Raw genomic sequence first — 18,431 nt, forward strand, 5'->3', positions numbered from 1 at the left:
TCAATGCACAGCAGCGCACGCTTCCCGATAACAGCAGTTAACGAAGTAGGAAACTTCATGCAGCGAGCTAAGCTATCGCCGGGGGGGCGGGCGCGCGCGGAGACAGCAGTCGGAAGTGAGGGAGTTGCGAGGGAGGGCAAGGGGAGAGGAGTTGAGAGGAGCGTTAAAGAGCGCAGCCTCTTGAATGAGAGGCCATCTAGGACGCCGTGCAAGGGAGGCGGAGTTGGTTTTCTGCACTCTGATGGATGGCGCCAGTTACCTTTGCCACCGAAGCTGCGGAGTTTCCCGAGGCCGGACAGGACTCCGTGATAATGCCTCAAATCTCCGGTGCCGGCGCAGCTGTCAATTCATCAAACCGCCCTTTCCCGCGGCTGTTCTACTGTGGGAGCCACTACGTTTTTGCGTGACCACGGCAACGACACTTCTGAGCCCAATGCAAGCTTCGCTTGAAAACACGCGCAAGGTGCGGCGCGACTGAGGACGTGAAAAAAAAAAAAACAGACTCATCACGTCATCGAAACCCGTTTTGGTGGTGTCATGGAACCAGACACCACTGACGCTTAAAAGCAAACTATGACCATCTTGACATCAAGCCGAATCCCACACTGTACGGGACAAGGGGGGAGGGAGTGCTCCCTCGCGTTTTCATCACTAGCTAATAATTGGAAAGGCGCATTCGGCAGCATCTGGCGCCAAGGTCAAAATATGGGCTCCAGCCGCACCGGATTGATTGAAGGAAACGTATGCTGTTAGTGGCACCCGGTGACCGCAACACCCGGTTTCGATCACGTGGTCAGACTCCTGTTTCACGTCCGAAGCTGCGCTGCGCTTGGCGAGCGTTACAAACGAGTAGGGCAAAAGGCGCTGCAATAATAATTTGTGGTATTCTCGAGTCAACGTAGCTTCGTACCGTAATTAGAGTTGACAACTGCGTAAAAAAGCCAGAAAGGTGGAACACAATACTTTTGTGTCGGTACTTTATCAGCATTGGCACATCAATGGAATAAACAGTTTTCAATCACCCATAAAAAAGTAAATTGTTCCGCTAATATGTGAAGAAAGGGACATGTACATTAAAACAAGCGTCCTCTAAAACAACATTTTGTATGATGACAGGGTAAATCGATATCACTGGAGAACTTCGTCTAAACTAAACGTATAAGCGTTAAAATTTAATACATCATTGCTTGGGGGCACAGATATTTTCTCTTGCTCATGACGCTATGAGCGGATCGGGTGCGTGCCTTTCGTCATTGGTGGGACCGGCTGCGTGAGCTCAATGACAAAATCTAGTTTGAATTCAGTTCGAACGGGAGGAAACGTTCACTCCAAACATCATGTCGGGAGCCATGCTGCCGCCCATGTAGGGGAGGGTGGATGCCTACATGGGTCTACAGTTCAGCATTGATTGAACTGCTGACAAAATGGGGACGGTAGTAATACTACCTTCACCATCACACGTTCAATAAGACAGTCATGCTATGTGAACCGGTAACAGGGCCTCAGCCATGTTTCTAAACAGTGTGCCGCTCATTCGGAACGCCCCCTCAGTGCGTGATCGAGAGACACAGCGAAGGTGGCAGGCAACGCGAGCAAAGAATGACAGTATAGTGCCAATGACAAGTTATCTAAATGAACACAGTCGTTGCAACACATACAGACACAAAAAAGGGGAAGGGCGGATAAAGGTAGTTATCATTGATGAGAAATACACCGTAGTAACGGTACGAGGTCTGTTCGCATGCAAGCTTGGAGGTTTGTCCACCACTTTCTAGATCAGGCGATTTCGAAAGAACGCCCGAGCCGCACGCTTGACCGAGCGCCACTGGGCCTCTTGAGGCGACGATGTTGCAGATCCATTGATGGTGCTCCTCAGCAGGTGAAGGGGCACGCGTCTCTTCCCCGGCACGGCCGGCGTCTGGTCTGTCAGCTCGTAGTAGAAGTAGGCGCTGACGACCCCCACGAAGTAGATAAAGAGCACAACGATGACCAACACCACGGTTACTTGGCGCTGACGCTCTTTGGTGTAACGGTTCTGCACGCGCAAAGGCAGAGGTTCGGCGCAGAATAAAAAAAAGACGTTTACTATTCGGGGTATTATTGACAAATGAAACTCTTAAAAGGACGTTTGCGCTAGCTTGTTGTCGGCCTGATGTAGAACCATAATCCTACAAAGCTACGAAGTCAAAACATTTGCGCCCTTACGGGTGCTGGTTTGTGCCGTAGATAAGACCATGAACCTTAAATTACAGTGGTGGATATAGATGAACTTTCTGACGGTGACTTCTTGTGGCAAGGAGCATAACAACACAAAAACAGAAGGCAGAAAAACTGAGAAAAACCAAATGGCCAGAATTAGTGCGCAGCTTTCAACAACGGTTTTCTCATCGCTGGTGTGCCTTAAGCTCTCTGTCATGTACAGTAAAAAAGATGTTCGTACAGCCTCGAGGGCCAGAATTAGTGCGCAGCTTTCAACAACGGTTTTCTCATCGCTGGTGTGCCTTAAGCTCTCTGTCATGTACAGTAAAAAAGATGTTCGTACAGCCTCGAGGGTAACGTTGTTACCCATGGGATTTGCTATAGCACCCGCAAGAATCCAATATTACTGTGAATCTTCGAGAAATCCTAATGAAACTGTCCGATTTTTGGGTACTCATGTGCATATATGAACGCTGTGACGCACCACCTAGCAGCGAAATATTAGTTTTTACAAGTGTGTTTTTGCTCTTATTAAAAAGTGCGAATACCAACTGAAGTCTCAAAGATGTTCTTTCTGATACGTCAGCGACGAAAGTTGTCACCCTTATTTGCAATGCGCCTTAAGTTACGGGCGCTTTTTGTTTTATTTCTTTGGAGTAGGGACATGAAGATGGATTAAGTAATGTATCGATGGCGCGAACGGATTTGTCAACAGTTTCGTTGGAAGAATAATAAAAAAAATTCGCAGTATCGCCAAAAGCCGAAACATAGATTGGGATAGCGAACTGGTATACATCTAGACGAAGTAAGGATAATAGATTTATTGGCCGTATAACCTTGTAAACAATCACTTACTAAACAAATTAACAAGCATTGTCACTAGCGCACAGGCAAATACAAACTCATCTCACGCAATGACTGTGGACACTCGCTTTCAAAGCGCTGGAGCGACGAAGCGCGACAGCAGCAGCGAGCGAATTAACCTTCGTGCTGCGTCTTGCAACAACGCAATCTAAGCCGCCAAAACAGAGCGCACGGGCGGACTCTGTCCTCGTCGTAGATGGTGTTCAAGATACAGAGACCCGGACGGGTGGGTGCGGGCACCCCGGCCTCCCGGAGTAGAACGCACCCCCCCCCCCCCTCCTTCGTATCGCCCCGGAACCTTGCGCTCGACGGTAGACGGCGCGCTTCCTCCCCGCTTGGAAGAAAAGTAGCGAAACGACAAACTGAGGCATACATGAACAAAGTTCACAATAGGAGTTCAGAAACTTTGGTTGTGGAAATTCATCGTGGGTTTTGTTCTTGAACGCGATTGCGTTAAGGGCCCCGTGTCGCAGAAGTTCAGGTGTGGGCGTCCAGCGTCAGAGGTAGTTTCGGCTAAAAGATATTTGAACCACCCATACACACGCCCTCCATGTGTCACAAGCAAGTTACTGAACTAATGTTGTGTCTCAAGCTAAAATCCGTAGAAACATCGTTAGGAAGACTTACACACAACCTACAGACATGATATTTTTCGGACTGTAACTTTAATTTACGAGAAAATATAATTATGTTACATGAAAACTAAAACCCCTTTTCCGGCGTTTCTACCATTCATAGACTGGCGACGGGGTTAGCCATTCGCGCGCGCCGGCGCGTGGATATCTCGGAGTCCACGGAGCAGCGCGCCCGCTTCGTTGAAACACTTCCAGAAGGCGCTCGCCTCCACCTCATCGCGACCCACGCAAGAGGCCGCGATTCTACCAGAAAGCCTGCCAACGTGCATAGCGTTCGACGCGAGCGTTTCCAAGTAAACATTACGGTTACACAGGCTGCAGTTGCCGTGAAGTGTGAGAAGCAGTCAGGATCTTTTAACGCTATCGCGTTCCCCTCTTAAAGGCGAAGCTTAAGCGTCCTCCAAATTTTTATTTTTTAACATAGACAGGACATTAGGTAACATAATAGGAAGACCTTGGTGGCGCGACCCATCACCGCGTTCCAAAGAGGACGCTCGTAACATCCATCCTTTGTCGCTTGCGTGCGCGAGATTGAGACACGATTGCCGGCTCACCCTCGCGCGTTTAACAGGCGCGCACAGAATACTGCGCTCGGCGACGATTTTATCGCCCTTGAACTTTAACGAAACCTCACGGCAATGGCGATGGGCAAAACGGGCCCGGAGTGTCCGTACAAGTGCTATCGCAATAAAATGAGCCGTAACACAATATCGAGTCAACAGAAATTGGAACTGGCTCGTTGCAATCGGTCAGTTTTTCATAAAGCACGTAATCCTTGTGGACAAGAATTCTTAGAGCTGCCGAAGGCGCTACTTACCAAAGCTTCCTGTTCTTTGTGCTGCACTTCGCGCAGCAACTGACGCAGCGTAGGAGCGTGGCGGGCACGTGTGGGTTGTGGTCGCAGAAGTCCAATGATTTTCATGGGAGCCCACATCAGCATGAACTGCAGGCAAAAAAGCGACAATGTAGACTTAATGCGGGCCGTATTGATTCAACCCCATTTGAAGTTATTAAGCCCTGCTTGTTTAAGAAGGCGGAATCGCGCATCTACTGTGATTTGAATTCGCACATACGCATGCGCCACTCACTACATTAGTAAATTAGATGAGTAAGTAGAAACGACTAGTCCAACATAAATATACCGAATTTATAGCTCACGCAGCAAAGTTGAAGCGCATGGTTCTTCCAGGTCAACATGCTTGGTAAGATTTGAAAATATACCTGGTAGTGAAGCTTCCACAGGAACCCATACGTTCAAAAGATCGCGGTTTTGCGGCGGTTCATGGTGCTTAGCACCGTCTGTGTGACGATCGAACACTCCTGGCAGAAAAAAAAATACTGTGACCCCTTTTCCGCTAAAAACAGAAGTGGCGTCATTTTGTTCTCAAAGGCACGAAATTTGATTGTTGGCCAGCCATTAGAGCTGTATATTCAAATGCCCCGCCATTCGACTTGATGGGAGCTTTGAGCTTTCAGCGCGGAATGCGATGCAGCAAAATGCCAGCCGCAAGGGTGTACAAATTGCAGCCGTGCAAAGAACATACTTTCTTCGGAGGCCGACGAAAGATTTGGGTGTGGAGTGCTGGTTCCATCGTCAAATGCCAAGCCAGTCGCCCAGCGCAGCCGCACGAAAACAGCTGTAAGCAATTATCTGGCGCTCGTAAATGACTACTACTGAATGAACAGATTAAGCAACGACCAAACTGCACACGTCATCAAATTAAAACGTCGACAAGCAAAATAACACATCGAGTGAGGGGGGTGTATTGCAACACATGAACTTTACGAGTGCGTCTTTCTGCACACTTCAAGAGCTGCATTGCAAAGCAAATGATAGCCCCGTTCTTATGGTGGCCGCTGAAAAAAAATATGCTATTTATTAGTAAGGATAAAGTAAAACACAGATTAGGAATTTAATTTTTGCTGAATAAATCAAACTGCCTCTCGTATTAAATAAAAAACGTTTTCTTTTCGAATGGTTTGTTCCCTCCTCGCATCGTCGCCCTTCAATTGCTGCTCAAATACTCGCCCTTGCTAATTTCAGTGACAAATTTGTTCTCAACTGCTGTTCGCGTGAAGCTTTGCGACGCATATGGATCGACCTTGATATTTCTACGGGACGCTTGTGCATAACAAATGTTCGTTTAGAATATCGCCAACAGTCTAGCTTAATATCAGCAATCGTGCGTCTTGCTGCAAGCTTAACGTATGCGGTGCACCGTGTGATGTGAACGACGCGTCCTTGCTGGGTCGCCAGGTGGCAGAGCTGGCAGCAAAGGGCAGCCTTCCACAAGGAAATTTTTTGGCCAGCCTCAACATATCTCAAACCGAATACGCATGTCCAAGCGAGAGTTGTTCTTTCCCACAGCGTGATTTGGTAGCTACGATCCATATTATCATGAGGATGTAGTACCTTGGCGCATAAGCCCACTAGAAAAGTTTACTAAAATTTAATGGCGCTACAGTGTGATAAACTTCACTACTGCTCTTTAACCATTTCGGGTAGAATGATTCATGCAGGAATCGCAATGATTTAGATGATGCATTCGACCTGGAAAAAAACAAGCATTGCCTTAAAGAGAAATACCAGCGTCAGCAATGCAACTACATTACATGCCGACCCTGTGGCGCAGGTAAAGATGGCTTTTCCTGATATTTTGTAGAGTTGCTGAGTTTAGAATCTTGTGCGGTATCTTTGGAGCCTTCTTCCACATTTCTTACCAAACCTCCCGTAGCCGCAAAACGGTTTTAGATAATGGGTAGTCATAATGTATGCCATTATGATAGCGAATTCAGAAATCTAACGAAGCCATCCTGTTTTTAAAACATTCAGTTGATGGCAGTTTACGCTGAAAATCTCCCATTCAAAGCCAAAATATTAACAAATATTTGTATTTTTTGTCGCTACGATGTATACAATATAAAATTTTCATTTCATAGAAAAAAACTGCCCCCGAAAGGTATGACTTCAGCGCAGAAATTAGGATGTTAATAAGTTACTTCTTGTTTATTAGCGAACTGGTCCTATACTTTGCAGTGGGAGGTCTGCCTGCCCACTATGTAACCTTGGTGCAAAGGCACTATAGGACTATCACGAATAAGCGAGCTTTTTTAATGTTCAAATCTACAGAAACTCTTCACAAATGATGAATGCTGTGTATCACATACCTTTTTCATCGCATGCACTGTGTACATTGTTGCCTACTGACGTACTTGTTTAATCATGTACTGGTGCTGCTGTATCGTTTATATTTTATGGGAAGGTACATAATTATTGCCAATACTGTTTTTTCAATTATTTCGTTGCGGCGAATATAGCGGCTAATAATGCAGTCCGAGGTCATACCAAACAGGTAATGGCGAGAACCGATCGTATTCCGGCGCCAGTTCCAAACCGACACAGAGGCATCCTAGAATATGACACATTAGACAGAAAAAATACCCACCACTTCACCCCACGCATAGCATTCAGGAGGCCTAACAGCCTGCCCAACGAAGACTGCAAACAAATGCGTTCCCATACACCACTTTATTGCAAAGGAAACATCCGATACTACACGAATGCAACTGTCAGTTCTGCGCAATAACCGTGCCCTGTATCGCATGGTATGGGAATGCAACGGTCTCACGGAAGCGCCAGAGAATAGAGCGCCGATACAAAAGGAGTGGGAGGACCTGCTGATCAGTGCTGGCCCGGACGACAAGCGACGACTGATAAACCGAGCAAAGCGGGCAGCAGAGTGTGGTGCCATCCCGCACGAAGAAAGCCACCCACCCGAGGGCGGCACACACGAGATCGCCGGTTATATCTGTTTATGAAGATCTGTTTCATCATCATTGTCATCTCCAATTTCTTTTTTTATAGCAACACTGTTAAGCGATATTTTCCCCAGGATCGCCTCCGTGTGTTAACGCAAAACTATCATCAGTACTGGCTCCATCATTGTCTTCTTCCACGGGTGGCTCGTTGGCTCCCCTCGGCGCTACCACGCGAATGTGCTCGTGCCACTGCTCCGCGTTCGTCGTCGTCATATTTAATTATTCATAATGAGAAAAATTACTATTACAATTTAAATTATTGCTACTAAACGAAACTATTAATGTATAATTAATAATAAGACGAAGACGTGTGCTTGTGTGTGATTGTGTGCTTGTGTAGATACGAAACTCCCCATACGTGGACCGATCCCGAATATGGTGCGATGCCAGGCCGGGCCGCGGCGGATGTGCAGTTCCCCATTAAGGGGCCCACATACACAGCTTCACTGGTCACAGAATGGAAGGGCACTGATGTTTTATTTACGGAAGGGCGGGCCAGCATGAGGTGTTTGTAAATCCCTGTAGCCTGGTCTCTTTCGCTTTACGAAGCTCATGTACTTGCAGGCTAAAAAAAAAAAAATGGGTACGCTCACTATACCGAGACTATAAATGTTACAAAAACATAGCTGTCGTACATTTTCGCGCGGCTAGGGTACGAACGAAAGGAATAATAGGAGCTCGTGCAGAAGACCTGATGACAAAGCAAGAAGTGGAGAGGGTAAACCATTCCTGCGGTGGCGCACAATATGGAGGAAAGTTGGTGAAAGATAGAGTGTCATCCACATGAATGTAGCAAGAAAATACAAAGAGAAAGCCACAAGGGTTTGTATGAAAGGTATAGCTTCGCAGTTTGTGGGGGTCTCTCACACCCGTACTCTTGGGACAAAGGAACGACAACACAGTAGTGCAAACAATCGCAAGGGCATTTATTGCACCTTTTATAAATCAATGCCTGCTAGCCGAGTTGCTATCCACAAAACATGCCGATGGGCGCGCGACAAATCTAGAAGTCTGACTCACCGCGACCGGAAGCGAGCGAATATGTTCGCCCCATGCTGGATCCCAACGCCTAGTCCTTCGCGTGTATGGTCACGCGAATCGTGGCGCGTTCGAAGGCGGCCACGCGAGGCGGTCTCGCAGAAGCATGGTTCGGCGCGCACGTGGGAGACGTCCCCGCCGTGCGCCGACCCGCCGGGCAAGAGGGTCGCTGCACGTGCGGCACGACCGTTCCGCTTGCTGTCTCGAACCCAACAACCAGAGCGCCTTGTCTCCCGACGCCCGAGTAACCCCGCAGCGGCGCGACGCTCGCGCCATCTCTCGCACCGCGCTTGTACCACTCCAACCGCCGCGGGCGCCAGGCCACGCGCCGGGCGAAGCCGCCCTGCAGGAGACGAGCCATGCGGGAAAACTAGATCTCAGGGGAGGCGTGAGAGTCACGCATCCCCACAAGTTGCATAAAAATTCGTCCCGAACCAGGAAGGAGGTTTCTTCAACTGCGAAGTTTTTTTTTCTTCTGAGAAACCAGCATGGTTTTCTTTGTAGCTACTTGCTTACAGGCAAGTGGATGAGATTTTTTTTTTCTTTTCGAGAGGTGAAGATAAAACGTAAAGTCTCGCGCCATAGTAGCTGACGAAACAATCGAGAACACGCGCTCTTGTTGAAAATCAACCAACCCACAAGCACAGGTTGTATTGAACGCTTGCATACAGAAAAATATCGAAATGGACCGTTGCGCATCCACTTACGCAATAATTAAGCCGGAAGGAACAAGCAGTTCTCGCGAGAATGTTTCCGTCTGGTCCTCGATTACAGCTCATTTAGGTTTCCTGAACCTCGTTTCACTTCTCCCCAACCTCGCACAATACACGCAGCTCTGGATCTCAAGCATTAACACTTCATATGTGCCAATTATAATCTTTCTAAGCACAGAAGATCAACAGTGTTTAGAGAAAACCACACCTCATGAGCCAACACACTCTGTATTTGGCGCGCTGTAGACAATATAGAGGGCTTCGCCAAGGGCAGCAACTCTTGTGTTTGAAGGAAATTATGCAGGTTTGTGCAACAAAGACAATGACAATCCGACATCGAGCATCGATGTTAGGCCTGCTATATCAGTCGTTCAACATATTAGAATGAAATTTCACCGAATTTGCTCCCCGCTTCTCGCTATCGACGGTTAAAAAGCTGTGCTTTCTCTTCTATCAACCAGCTTATCTCGGTTTCACTCCAGTGCTGAATGATCGACGCCTTACTAAGCTATGAGGTATGCGTCATATCATTAAAGGAGCACCTAATATCATTGCCGCATGTGCTGCACCAACAAAATTCGAAACTAAGCGACTTTCCAAAGCTAGACTTCAGTCACATGCGCCAGATTCACAATGGGGTAGTGGGAAAAAAGCGCTTTCCGAATCGGGAGAAGGCGTGCAACGTTAATAAACGCTCGCGCGTACTTGTGAATACAATCTCTGTGCGATGCACGCGAGCTAAAGACAAGTGTGCGCCAAGGGCAGCCCTAGATTACCGCCCCGCTACCGTAACTAATCCCTGGTTCAGCAACTGACCTTAGGAAGACGGAGCCTGGGCAACTCCGCAGGCCTCCGGACGCCGTGGCGACGCCTGCGTTCCTCGCTACCAGACAGAGGGGCGCCGATTTCCGCATCCCACACGCCAGTTGTGATTTCAGTTGTGTCCTTCAAGGCGCTGGTCGGACTGGTCGAGTATTTCGCCACTACCTCGTCTTGCTCGCCACACGCCACAGTACCGGTGAGAACGGCCTTTGGATTCGGCGGTATGACTTCTTGTCGAGGCGGAGCCCTTCTCGCGCCGGCAGGGCGCGGATGTTCTACTGAAGTGGTTGTGCCCACTGGTGCGGTTGGGCCCACTGGTGCGGCTGGGCGCACTGGTGCGGCTGGGCCCACTGGTGCGGCCTGCGCCACGACAGCCACAGCATTTGCGCCTGCTGGTGGCTTGGAGGCCGGTGCGGCGGCGACGTCCTTTAGCTGCTGCGTACGAGGCGGCATCCCGAATGCGACGTCCCTGCGCTAGCCTGTTCTTTTCTTTTGTGCTCGAGCAATGCGCGCGCTGTCTTGAAAGGGGCAGATCCGGTGATGATGTTCGCTGCCACTTCTTGCCTGTTTGCATGCTTTCGTGCTGGCTTGCTTATTTCCTTGTTCTATGGCATGCTAGAAGCCCTTGGAGGTGCCTGCTGTACGTTGACAAACACTCGGAGCAGTTGTTCCGTTTTACAGCGAAGCTATTAATGTGACCATAGAAGCGCCCGAAAACGTTATATGTTAGTTTGAACGGTTCTCTGAGGAAACTAGCTAATCCGTGAAGTATATATTAGAAAAAATGTGGAAAATAACGTGATCTTATGCAGACAAATATTGGTGTGTGTGTGTGTTAATAAGCGGTTATATGAAAGGTTGCAAAATTGTCACCTTTGGATCGTTTAGATGCGTTATATTAAACGCTTGAAAAATTTCTCCGCTTGCCTGAGAGCGCCGAAACGACATAAATATTATAGCTTCAGAAAACGTCGGACACTCTGTGGGAGACATATTCCGAAAGTTTCAAGTGTGCAAGGTAATATGTGCTTAGAAAATATTTGCTTAATGCTCGTCTTCACCGATCAAATTTTTTGTGTTATACAAGACATGTTGCTGCTGTCCGAGCGTCCAAGACATTTCTAAGTGTGAAAGTAGCCCACAAATATACGCAATATTGCCGCGCAAATGGCTGCTCAAGGTACTTTACGTGTATTCGCGGGTTTCTTTCACGCCCGGAAAAGCACGGTAGAACAGAAAGCGGTATCGAGAGTTTTTCATGTTGGGCCAGAATTTTCTTATTATGTCGATATTGTTTGAGAAGCTTATTGTTTAGTTAATATTCATTAGGTAATTAGGCGAAATGGAACAAAGTATACTAAGTATATCCAAGCGACGGTAAACATTACCTTTGTTTTGTCCAGCTCATTGTATTTGAATATCTTAAAATCTTGGTGCATGATAGTTGCGACACTGAAACACACACGCCCACAGTCACACACACGAAAAGGAAAGGAAATTGCACAACGAAAGTTTTAGCTTGAGTAGAAAAAGTTTTTTTTTTTTGGCCGCGCTTTGGGCAAGCATGACAAGATTTGGGCACGGTAAGCTGCAGTGTTTTCGGGTGCACTGGAACCGGTCCTCTTTCAGCACATGGGATTAGTCTAGCCACGCATTGCCTCACTTCTGAAGCCTGGCAAAGTCTCCATAGGGAATGTGATGGTGCGGATTGCCATGACGCACCTTGAATGGCATCTAGAGAGATGCAACGTTTACCCCATAAACTATAGCTGGCTTCTGACGTGGTCGATCATCAATAGACAATGTGATTGATCTCGTGACGTCGCCACAACACCAGAAGCGCTATGAACGACTATCCCCGACATTATTTATAGATGTCAAATGAGCGCACGGTAGCGAGGCTAATCACGCTATAATGGTCGCTTTTAGGCTGAGTAATCGGAGGTCGCATTTATTGTTGGATAGGCAGCTGCCAATAGCTTTCTTCGTCATGACTAAACACGGATCAATGTCGTTCTATTCGAGATCGCGTGGTGTACCGCTGGGCCCTTCGAGGTGCTGAGCGCTACATGTTATAATCTTGCGCTGACCGGTCGTTTGGAGTCACTGCCACAAAAACTACAATTATAAATACATGCAGAAGGCACCTGTATTTGGGCTGCCGGTATAACTCACCCCCGCATTAGGCCACGACGAAGGTATCCCTGGGCCTACACAAGCAAAGCCGACAGCTTTCAGCAGAAACTTGTTGTTTGGTCCATGCTCACGCGCACACCGATGGAATCTTACGCCGTTCGAAACGACAGTAAAACGATGTCAAGCAATAGAACACACTAACTTTAAGCATAAAATGATTTTAGCTGCCGCTGTTGGCGACCTTCAAGTGACCTTGAGCTATAACCCGGAGCCGTTATCGAGGCACTCGAACGAGAACATTCGCGCAAGTTGCGAGCACAAAACGAGATCATCCGGGCAACCAATCAAAAACTAAATAAAATGCGGTCTCTGGCCCCCAACCTTTTGTACAGCACCACATTACATACGCTAGTTACTGCGCAAACAGTTGCAAGGAATATTGCTTCCGAGTTCTTCCTAATGTTTGTCCGCGATATCACTCAAGCTGTGACTTATAGTACGCTGATGTTTTATTCATAATTTCCAATAGCGACGTACGAAAGGCAGGTACTGGTAACCATACACTTCAATGTCATCTTTTGGCGCTGGGACAGGGTTGCCTGTGCTCTTTTGAACGTCAGCGGTCCGTGAGTTCCGCGGCGCGGGTTTTGCGTCACCTCCTTCAATCTCTTTTCTTGTTCTAGCTAGGCAGCGTCTATATGGACCGGTGCACAGTATAGCTTGATGCGGCGTGGTGGGGTGGTGTGTGCCGTTGCAAACATGCACTATACCAATTTTAAGAGTGTGGCTCGTAGCACCTCCAACCAGTCTGATATGCCGGTTGCTATTTCATGCTTACAGCTACTCTCGATTACAGGACAGCCAGCAATTTTTTTAGAGGATAGAGGTGATAGAGGATAGCTCGTGATCTCATGGGTGCCGTCGACCACCACCGTTGTATGCCCTTGTGCTATACAAGCCGCGTCTGCGTAAATGACTCTGTTCTCATCAAGTTCGCCAAGAGTGCGAGTGAGGTATCTCACCCGTGCCCGCCGTCGACCGACATTGTGCTCGGGATGCACGTTACGCGGTGTGGGATGCACCCGAAGCATCCTAGTGCTCCTGGCCGGTACGGCGAACCCTTGCATGCGCGGGGATGCAGGCAGAAGCGGGGGGCCCAAGCTTGTGAGGAGCTGTTTTCCCGTCGGAATGAGGAGAATACGTTCGCGCTGGCTGATCCACTGGGCCTCTAGCAGTTCGTCGATGGTATTCTGTACTGCGAGAGATAAAAGACGCTGATTGGAGCTATAGTGTGGAACCCCGAGTGCGACTTGGGTGGCTTTGCGGATAAGCGTGTCAACGCGGTCACGTTGTACCCGCGTTTGGCGGTGAAAGGGGAGATTATAATTGAAGCGGCTAAGAATGCATGCGCCTATTAATCGGAGCATGTCCTTTTACTTAAGTTCCGAGCGATGATTGCTAACGCGGCGCAGCATAGCGATGTTCTGCTCCGTCTGTCGCGCAAGTAGAGAGACGGTGTGTCCAGCGCTGCCATCGTCCTGAACGTAAAGTCCGACAACGCACGCTTGCGACACCCATGGTACGGATGTCCCGTCGACAAGTATTGTGATGGAGTCTGGGGGAGACTTGCCACGTGGACGGAAGATGACGAGTTCGGACTTGTGGGGGGCGCAAATGAGGCCGCCCTTTCGGGTGTAGTCTGACACGATTTCGACCGCCTGTTGGAGCCGGTCTTGGATGGCTCCGTCGGAGCCTCAAGCCGTCCACAGCGTTATATGGTCGGCATAGAGCGCATGGTGAAGATGCTCGACTTGGTCCAGATGTTTGGGGAGACCTGCCATAGCAATGTTAAAGAGGGTTGGTGAGATCACCGATCCCTGGGAGGTGCCAGATCCTGTTAGTTGAATGATACACGAGGGGTGAGGACCGATTCCTATCGTTCCTGTGCGGAGGAAGGCTCGGACGTAGTTGTATACCCGGACGCCGCAGCGCGATTCGGCGAGGTTGTGGATGATCAGGTCGTGCTCCACATTATCGAAGGCATACTTAAGGTCGAGCGCGAACAAAGCGCGGGTTTGGGATTGGGGACCGAGAACCTCCTCCTTTATTTGTAGTAGCACGTCCTGTGTCTACAGGTGGGAAGGAAAACCAAACTGCGTATGCGGGAAAAAGGACTGGCGCCCGAGGAACGGCTGCGGGCGCCGCAGGACCACGTGCTCCATGAGCGTGCCTATACAAGACGTAAGTGAAACGGGTCTGAGAGTGTTGATGGAGATAGGTTACCCCGGCTTTCGGATGAGGGATATATATCCGCGTTGCGCCATGTCTGGGGCAGCGTGCCATTCAGCCAATGCTCGTTAAACGTCTGCGCCAACCGCTCAAGATCCTCGTTACCGAGATTGGAGAGAGTTGCGTACCGGACGTGGTCCGCTCCCGGTGCGAGTTCTTGCGGACATCCTCCAGCACGGCACAGACCTCCTGAACTGTGATTTCTGCGTCTAAGGCGGTGGGCGGCGCTGTAATATATGGGTACGGACGATACTGAGAGCTCGAGCCTGATGGGATAAAGCGCGTCTCGAGGTTCTGGAGGAGGCGATCGGGATTGTCCCGGAACGAGTGAGTAAGGACGTGCAAGCGCTTGTGTGCCTGCGTCTTGGTGCCCGGTGGATCTATCAGTGCTCGGAGAATGGCCCACATCTTACCCGTGCCCAGCGTGCCGGACAGGCGGTCACAGAATCCTCACCGGTTGTTACTGGTAAGAGTCTGAGCCTACTCCCGCACTTCTCGCGTGATACGGGCAACCCGTGGTTGCAGGAGTTATCTGCCTCTGCCTTCAATAAAAAATGAATTTGTTCGAGGTCTAACAAATCAAACAAGTGCCGAGCCAGCCCCGGACTACACTGCGTAGGAATACATTCATGTGCAGAAGCACATGAATGTATTCATGAGCTTTCGTTTCATATCTAAGAGAAGTTATGGGCGAGTATAATGTTGCTGTGCGTAAACGCACAATCACGTGGTACTTTTTCATGTCTCCCACACTGTTATTTCGCAACCTGGAAAAATTTAAGCAACTGCAGCTATAATCGGGGGGAAGACATTTGATATTTCTCGATAAGTTCTAGAACTTCTACACTGAAGATTTAGCGATTAAATCAACGCTATAAATGTTGCTTATACTTTATTGTAAATAGCAGCTGAGCTCTTAGTAAAAAAAACTTGAGTTACTCTCGAGCACCGCGAACAGTAGTAAGTTTGTTACGGTCCCGTAACGCGCAGGGGATTTGTTTTAAATTGGCAGGACTTAGCTAAAACACACTGTAAACTTATCCCACCCCTAATCAGCGGCAGTTAAACTCACAATAAATTTTTCTATGTGTTGATTCCACGCGAACAGTAGCAAGCGCTACTTGAAGGTACTAAGTTCGCTTACATATTTTATTGTTAGGGAAGGGGTCGAGCCGGCCTATTGTTTCCCAAACATCCTTTCCGGTTTTACTGAGCTGCTTTTTTCGCGAAAGTTAGAAAGCGAACAAGGATGAGAACATATGGCTGCAGAATCGACACATCACTGCCATTCGTACCTGTGCTACAAAGTGCCTAACGCAGGTCCTGTGTTTCGCGATGAGTTGACGTGTGCTGGCTCTGACTTGAAGTGCCCTAACTGCGATGGGCCGCACGAGGCAACGTCGAAGGACTGTCCAAAATTAAAGACTCAAATGTCCGTGCTAAGGAAAATGGTACGAGATCGGTCTACACACAGAGAAGCTGCTACCAAGGTCCACCGCCGCCAGAGGCGCTCACGTAATCGCAGAAGGAGATCAGCATCGACAACAGGACAACCTGTACTCCAGGAAAAGTCGTCGCGCGCTCCTGCTAGTCGTCAAACGTCACAGGCACCTTTAACCACGTCTACTCTTCTGAACACCAAGGACACTACAATATGGCCTTCCCTGCCATCTCAGAGTACAGAAGTGCAGCCGGAACGCCAGCGTGACCATGAACCTTCATCGTCGGATAGGCAAATCAAGGCAATGCTTGCACAGTTGATTCGTTCCTTGCGAATGCTGCTCATCGGAGTTAAGACGCCCGTTTCCAAGGCTGCGGTGCAAATTCTCGACGCACTAGAACCAGCGCTTGCTGCTGTATAAAGGCTAGTAAACGCCATGGCATCATCAACTTCAAGGTTGTCACTACAGGAAAGGATAAGCGGTTCCGTAATATTCCAGTGGAACGCATGAGGTCTACGGGGTCGCCTGGGAGATTTTAAACAGAGAGTGCTCAAGCATCGGTTTCCAGTTATCGTAATATGCGAGCCGAATATGACATCGCCATTTAGACTCTCTGGATATGAACAATTCGCGTCTGGGACAAGTGGAAATACTAGCAAAGTTTTACTATGTGTGCGATGTGACCTCACGTATTCGCTAAACCAAGTTCCGGTGCATAACAGCAACGAGTACGTCTCTATAACACTGAAGCTAAAGCGCCGGGTAATCTCGATCATCGGTGGCTATATTTCTCCCAGGGGAAGATTTGACTCTGGACACCTGAAACTTGTTCTTGACTCTTGCCAAGGACCTCATATTATTGTAGGCGATTTCAACGCACACCACCATCTTTGGGGTAGTAGCATCACAAACCTTCGAGGAAGACAACTTCTTAACTTCACAAGCAGCAATGATCTTGAGATCCTGAACGATGGCTCACCAACATTTCTTCGTGGCACGACGTACAGCAGCTGTCTCGATTTAGCTATCGCTTCACGATGCCTTTCGTCTTCTGCTGCCTGGTGCACAGATGCTGAAACGTATGGCAGTGATCACCTACCTACTTATGTACAACTGAGATGGTTTACAAGACTTCCAAGTTCTCATACGTGACGCACTGACTGGGATGCGTTTCAGAACAAGCTAGAAGAATCCTGCAACTGTGTAATTTCACCGAAAGAGATTGAAGAGCGCATTAGAGCAGCAATGCACGCAACAACACGCATCATCGAAACTTCAAATTCAAGAACATCCGTTGACGTTATATATGAAGAGCTGCGGGCAGTCCGACGTCGCGCCGAGAGGAAATACAGGCGAACTAAATTGATATCAGATTTGAGGACTTCACTCCGTGTGCAAAAGAAAATTCAAAGATACATAGACAAGCTCGACAGACAACGTTGGAGGTCATTTTGCACCAGCCTGGACCCAAGAAAACAGTTGTCCACAATATGGCATGTTGTACGAGCACTACCATCTCCTACACAACAGCTACGTCCCTTCCGAACTTTGGCTATCATCCAGACGCGCAGTGAGAAGGAAATCGTGGAAGATTTCTGCATACACCTCTCTGGATCTACAACATCGATGTCCTCCTCCAGCAATGGACGATCGTCTCGACCTCCCATTCACGCTGCAAGAGCTACGTGCAGCGATTTCCTCCTCAAGACACTCAAGGCACACACTCGGCAGCAGTGGCTTCACTAAGGTCTTGCTGCTCCGATTCTGAGCAAGCATCATCTTTCTTCACAGGAACTGACGCGTCACATACCAGGAAAGAGCCCGGCGCATCCTGTGACCTAGAAAAGACTGCCATTGGCTCCAAGAAAGAACCAGCTGCTTACGTCAGCGCAAACTTCTACAAAAGGACGCTGACATCCTGCAGGCACCCGCACACACTCGGCAGCAGTGGCTTCACTCGGTCTTGCTGCTCCGATTCTGAGCAAGCATCATCTTTCTTCACAGGTTGGTTGTTTTTCAACTTGTACTCGTAGGGTCTGGTGCTACCACTGCTGCCGAGTGATCGTGTTTTTCGACGTGACAACTAAATAAGGTCGGACTGTCTTGTTTGCCACAAACCGCTTCACGACGATGAGCCATACTTATCATGCTGTGAATGTGATTTTGGTTATCATGCGGGCACTTGCTCGGGAGTAACATTAAGCACGTACCGAAAAAAATCCGAAACCGCCTTGAAATCTTGGAAATGCGTTACATGCAAAACAGGCAGGACCAGAAGCAGTCCGAGCACAGCAAATGACGACGAAGGACCAGAATTGCTCAAAAAACGAAATATCAGAAAACCTAAAAACCTAAAAAACGAAATATCAGAAATAAACCGCAAGCTTGCTGTGCTGCTTGAAATGAAAGTCAAGATAGACGCTCTGGAAGAAATAAAAGAAACGGTGACAAGCGTTGAACAGGCAATACAGGAA

At 48.5% G+C, this 18,431-nt stretch overlaps 1 protein-coding gene across 1 annotated transcript; it reads right to left on the reverse strand.

Annotated features, from left to right (window-relative positions):
• Nucleotides 1–1,673: 1,673 nt before the first annotated feature.
• On the reverse strand, nt 1,674–10,600 carry LOC142571058 (uncharacterized). Its single transcript, XM_075679354.1, has 3 exons — nt 10,085–10,600; nt 4,516–4,641; nt 1,674–2,035 (listed from the first exon to the last, which is right to left on the reverse strand). The coding sequence occupies exons 1-3, from the start codon at nt 10,541–10,543 to the stop codon at nt 1,772–1,774; spliced, it is 849 nt and encodes a 282-aa protein (XP_075535469.1). The 5' UTR covers nt 10,544–10,600; the 3' UTR covers nt 1,674–1,771.
• Nucleotides 10,601–18,431: the final 7,831 nt, after the last annotated feature.

Source organism: Dermacentor variabilis, chromosome 2, assembly GCF_050947875.1.
Source record: "Dermacentor variabilis isolate Ectoservices chromosome 2, ASM5094787v1, whole genome shotgun sequence".
Lineage (NCBI taxonomy): Eukaryota > Metazoa > Arthropoda > Arachnida > Ixodida > Ixodidae > Dermacentor > Dermacentor variabilis.

Coding starts and splice junctions, on each gene's coding strand:
- LOC142571058 (XM_075679354.1), bottom strand. CDS start 10,543: ATGCCGCCTCGTACGCAGCAGCTAAAGGACGTCGCCGCCGCACCGGCC. Junction 4,642..10,084: donor CCAGGCTCCGTCTTCCTAAG/GTCAGTTGCTGA, acceptor TTTTGCCTGCAG/TTCATGCTGATGTGGGCTCC. Junction 2,036..4,515: donor ACAAAGAACAGGAAGCTTTG/GTAAGTAGCGCC, acceptor TTGCGCGTGCAG/AACCGTTACACCAAAGAGCG.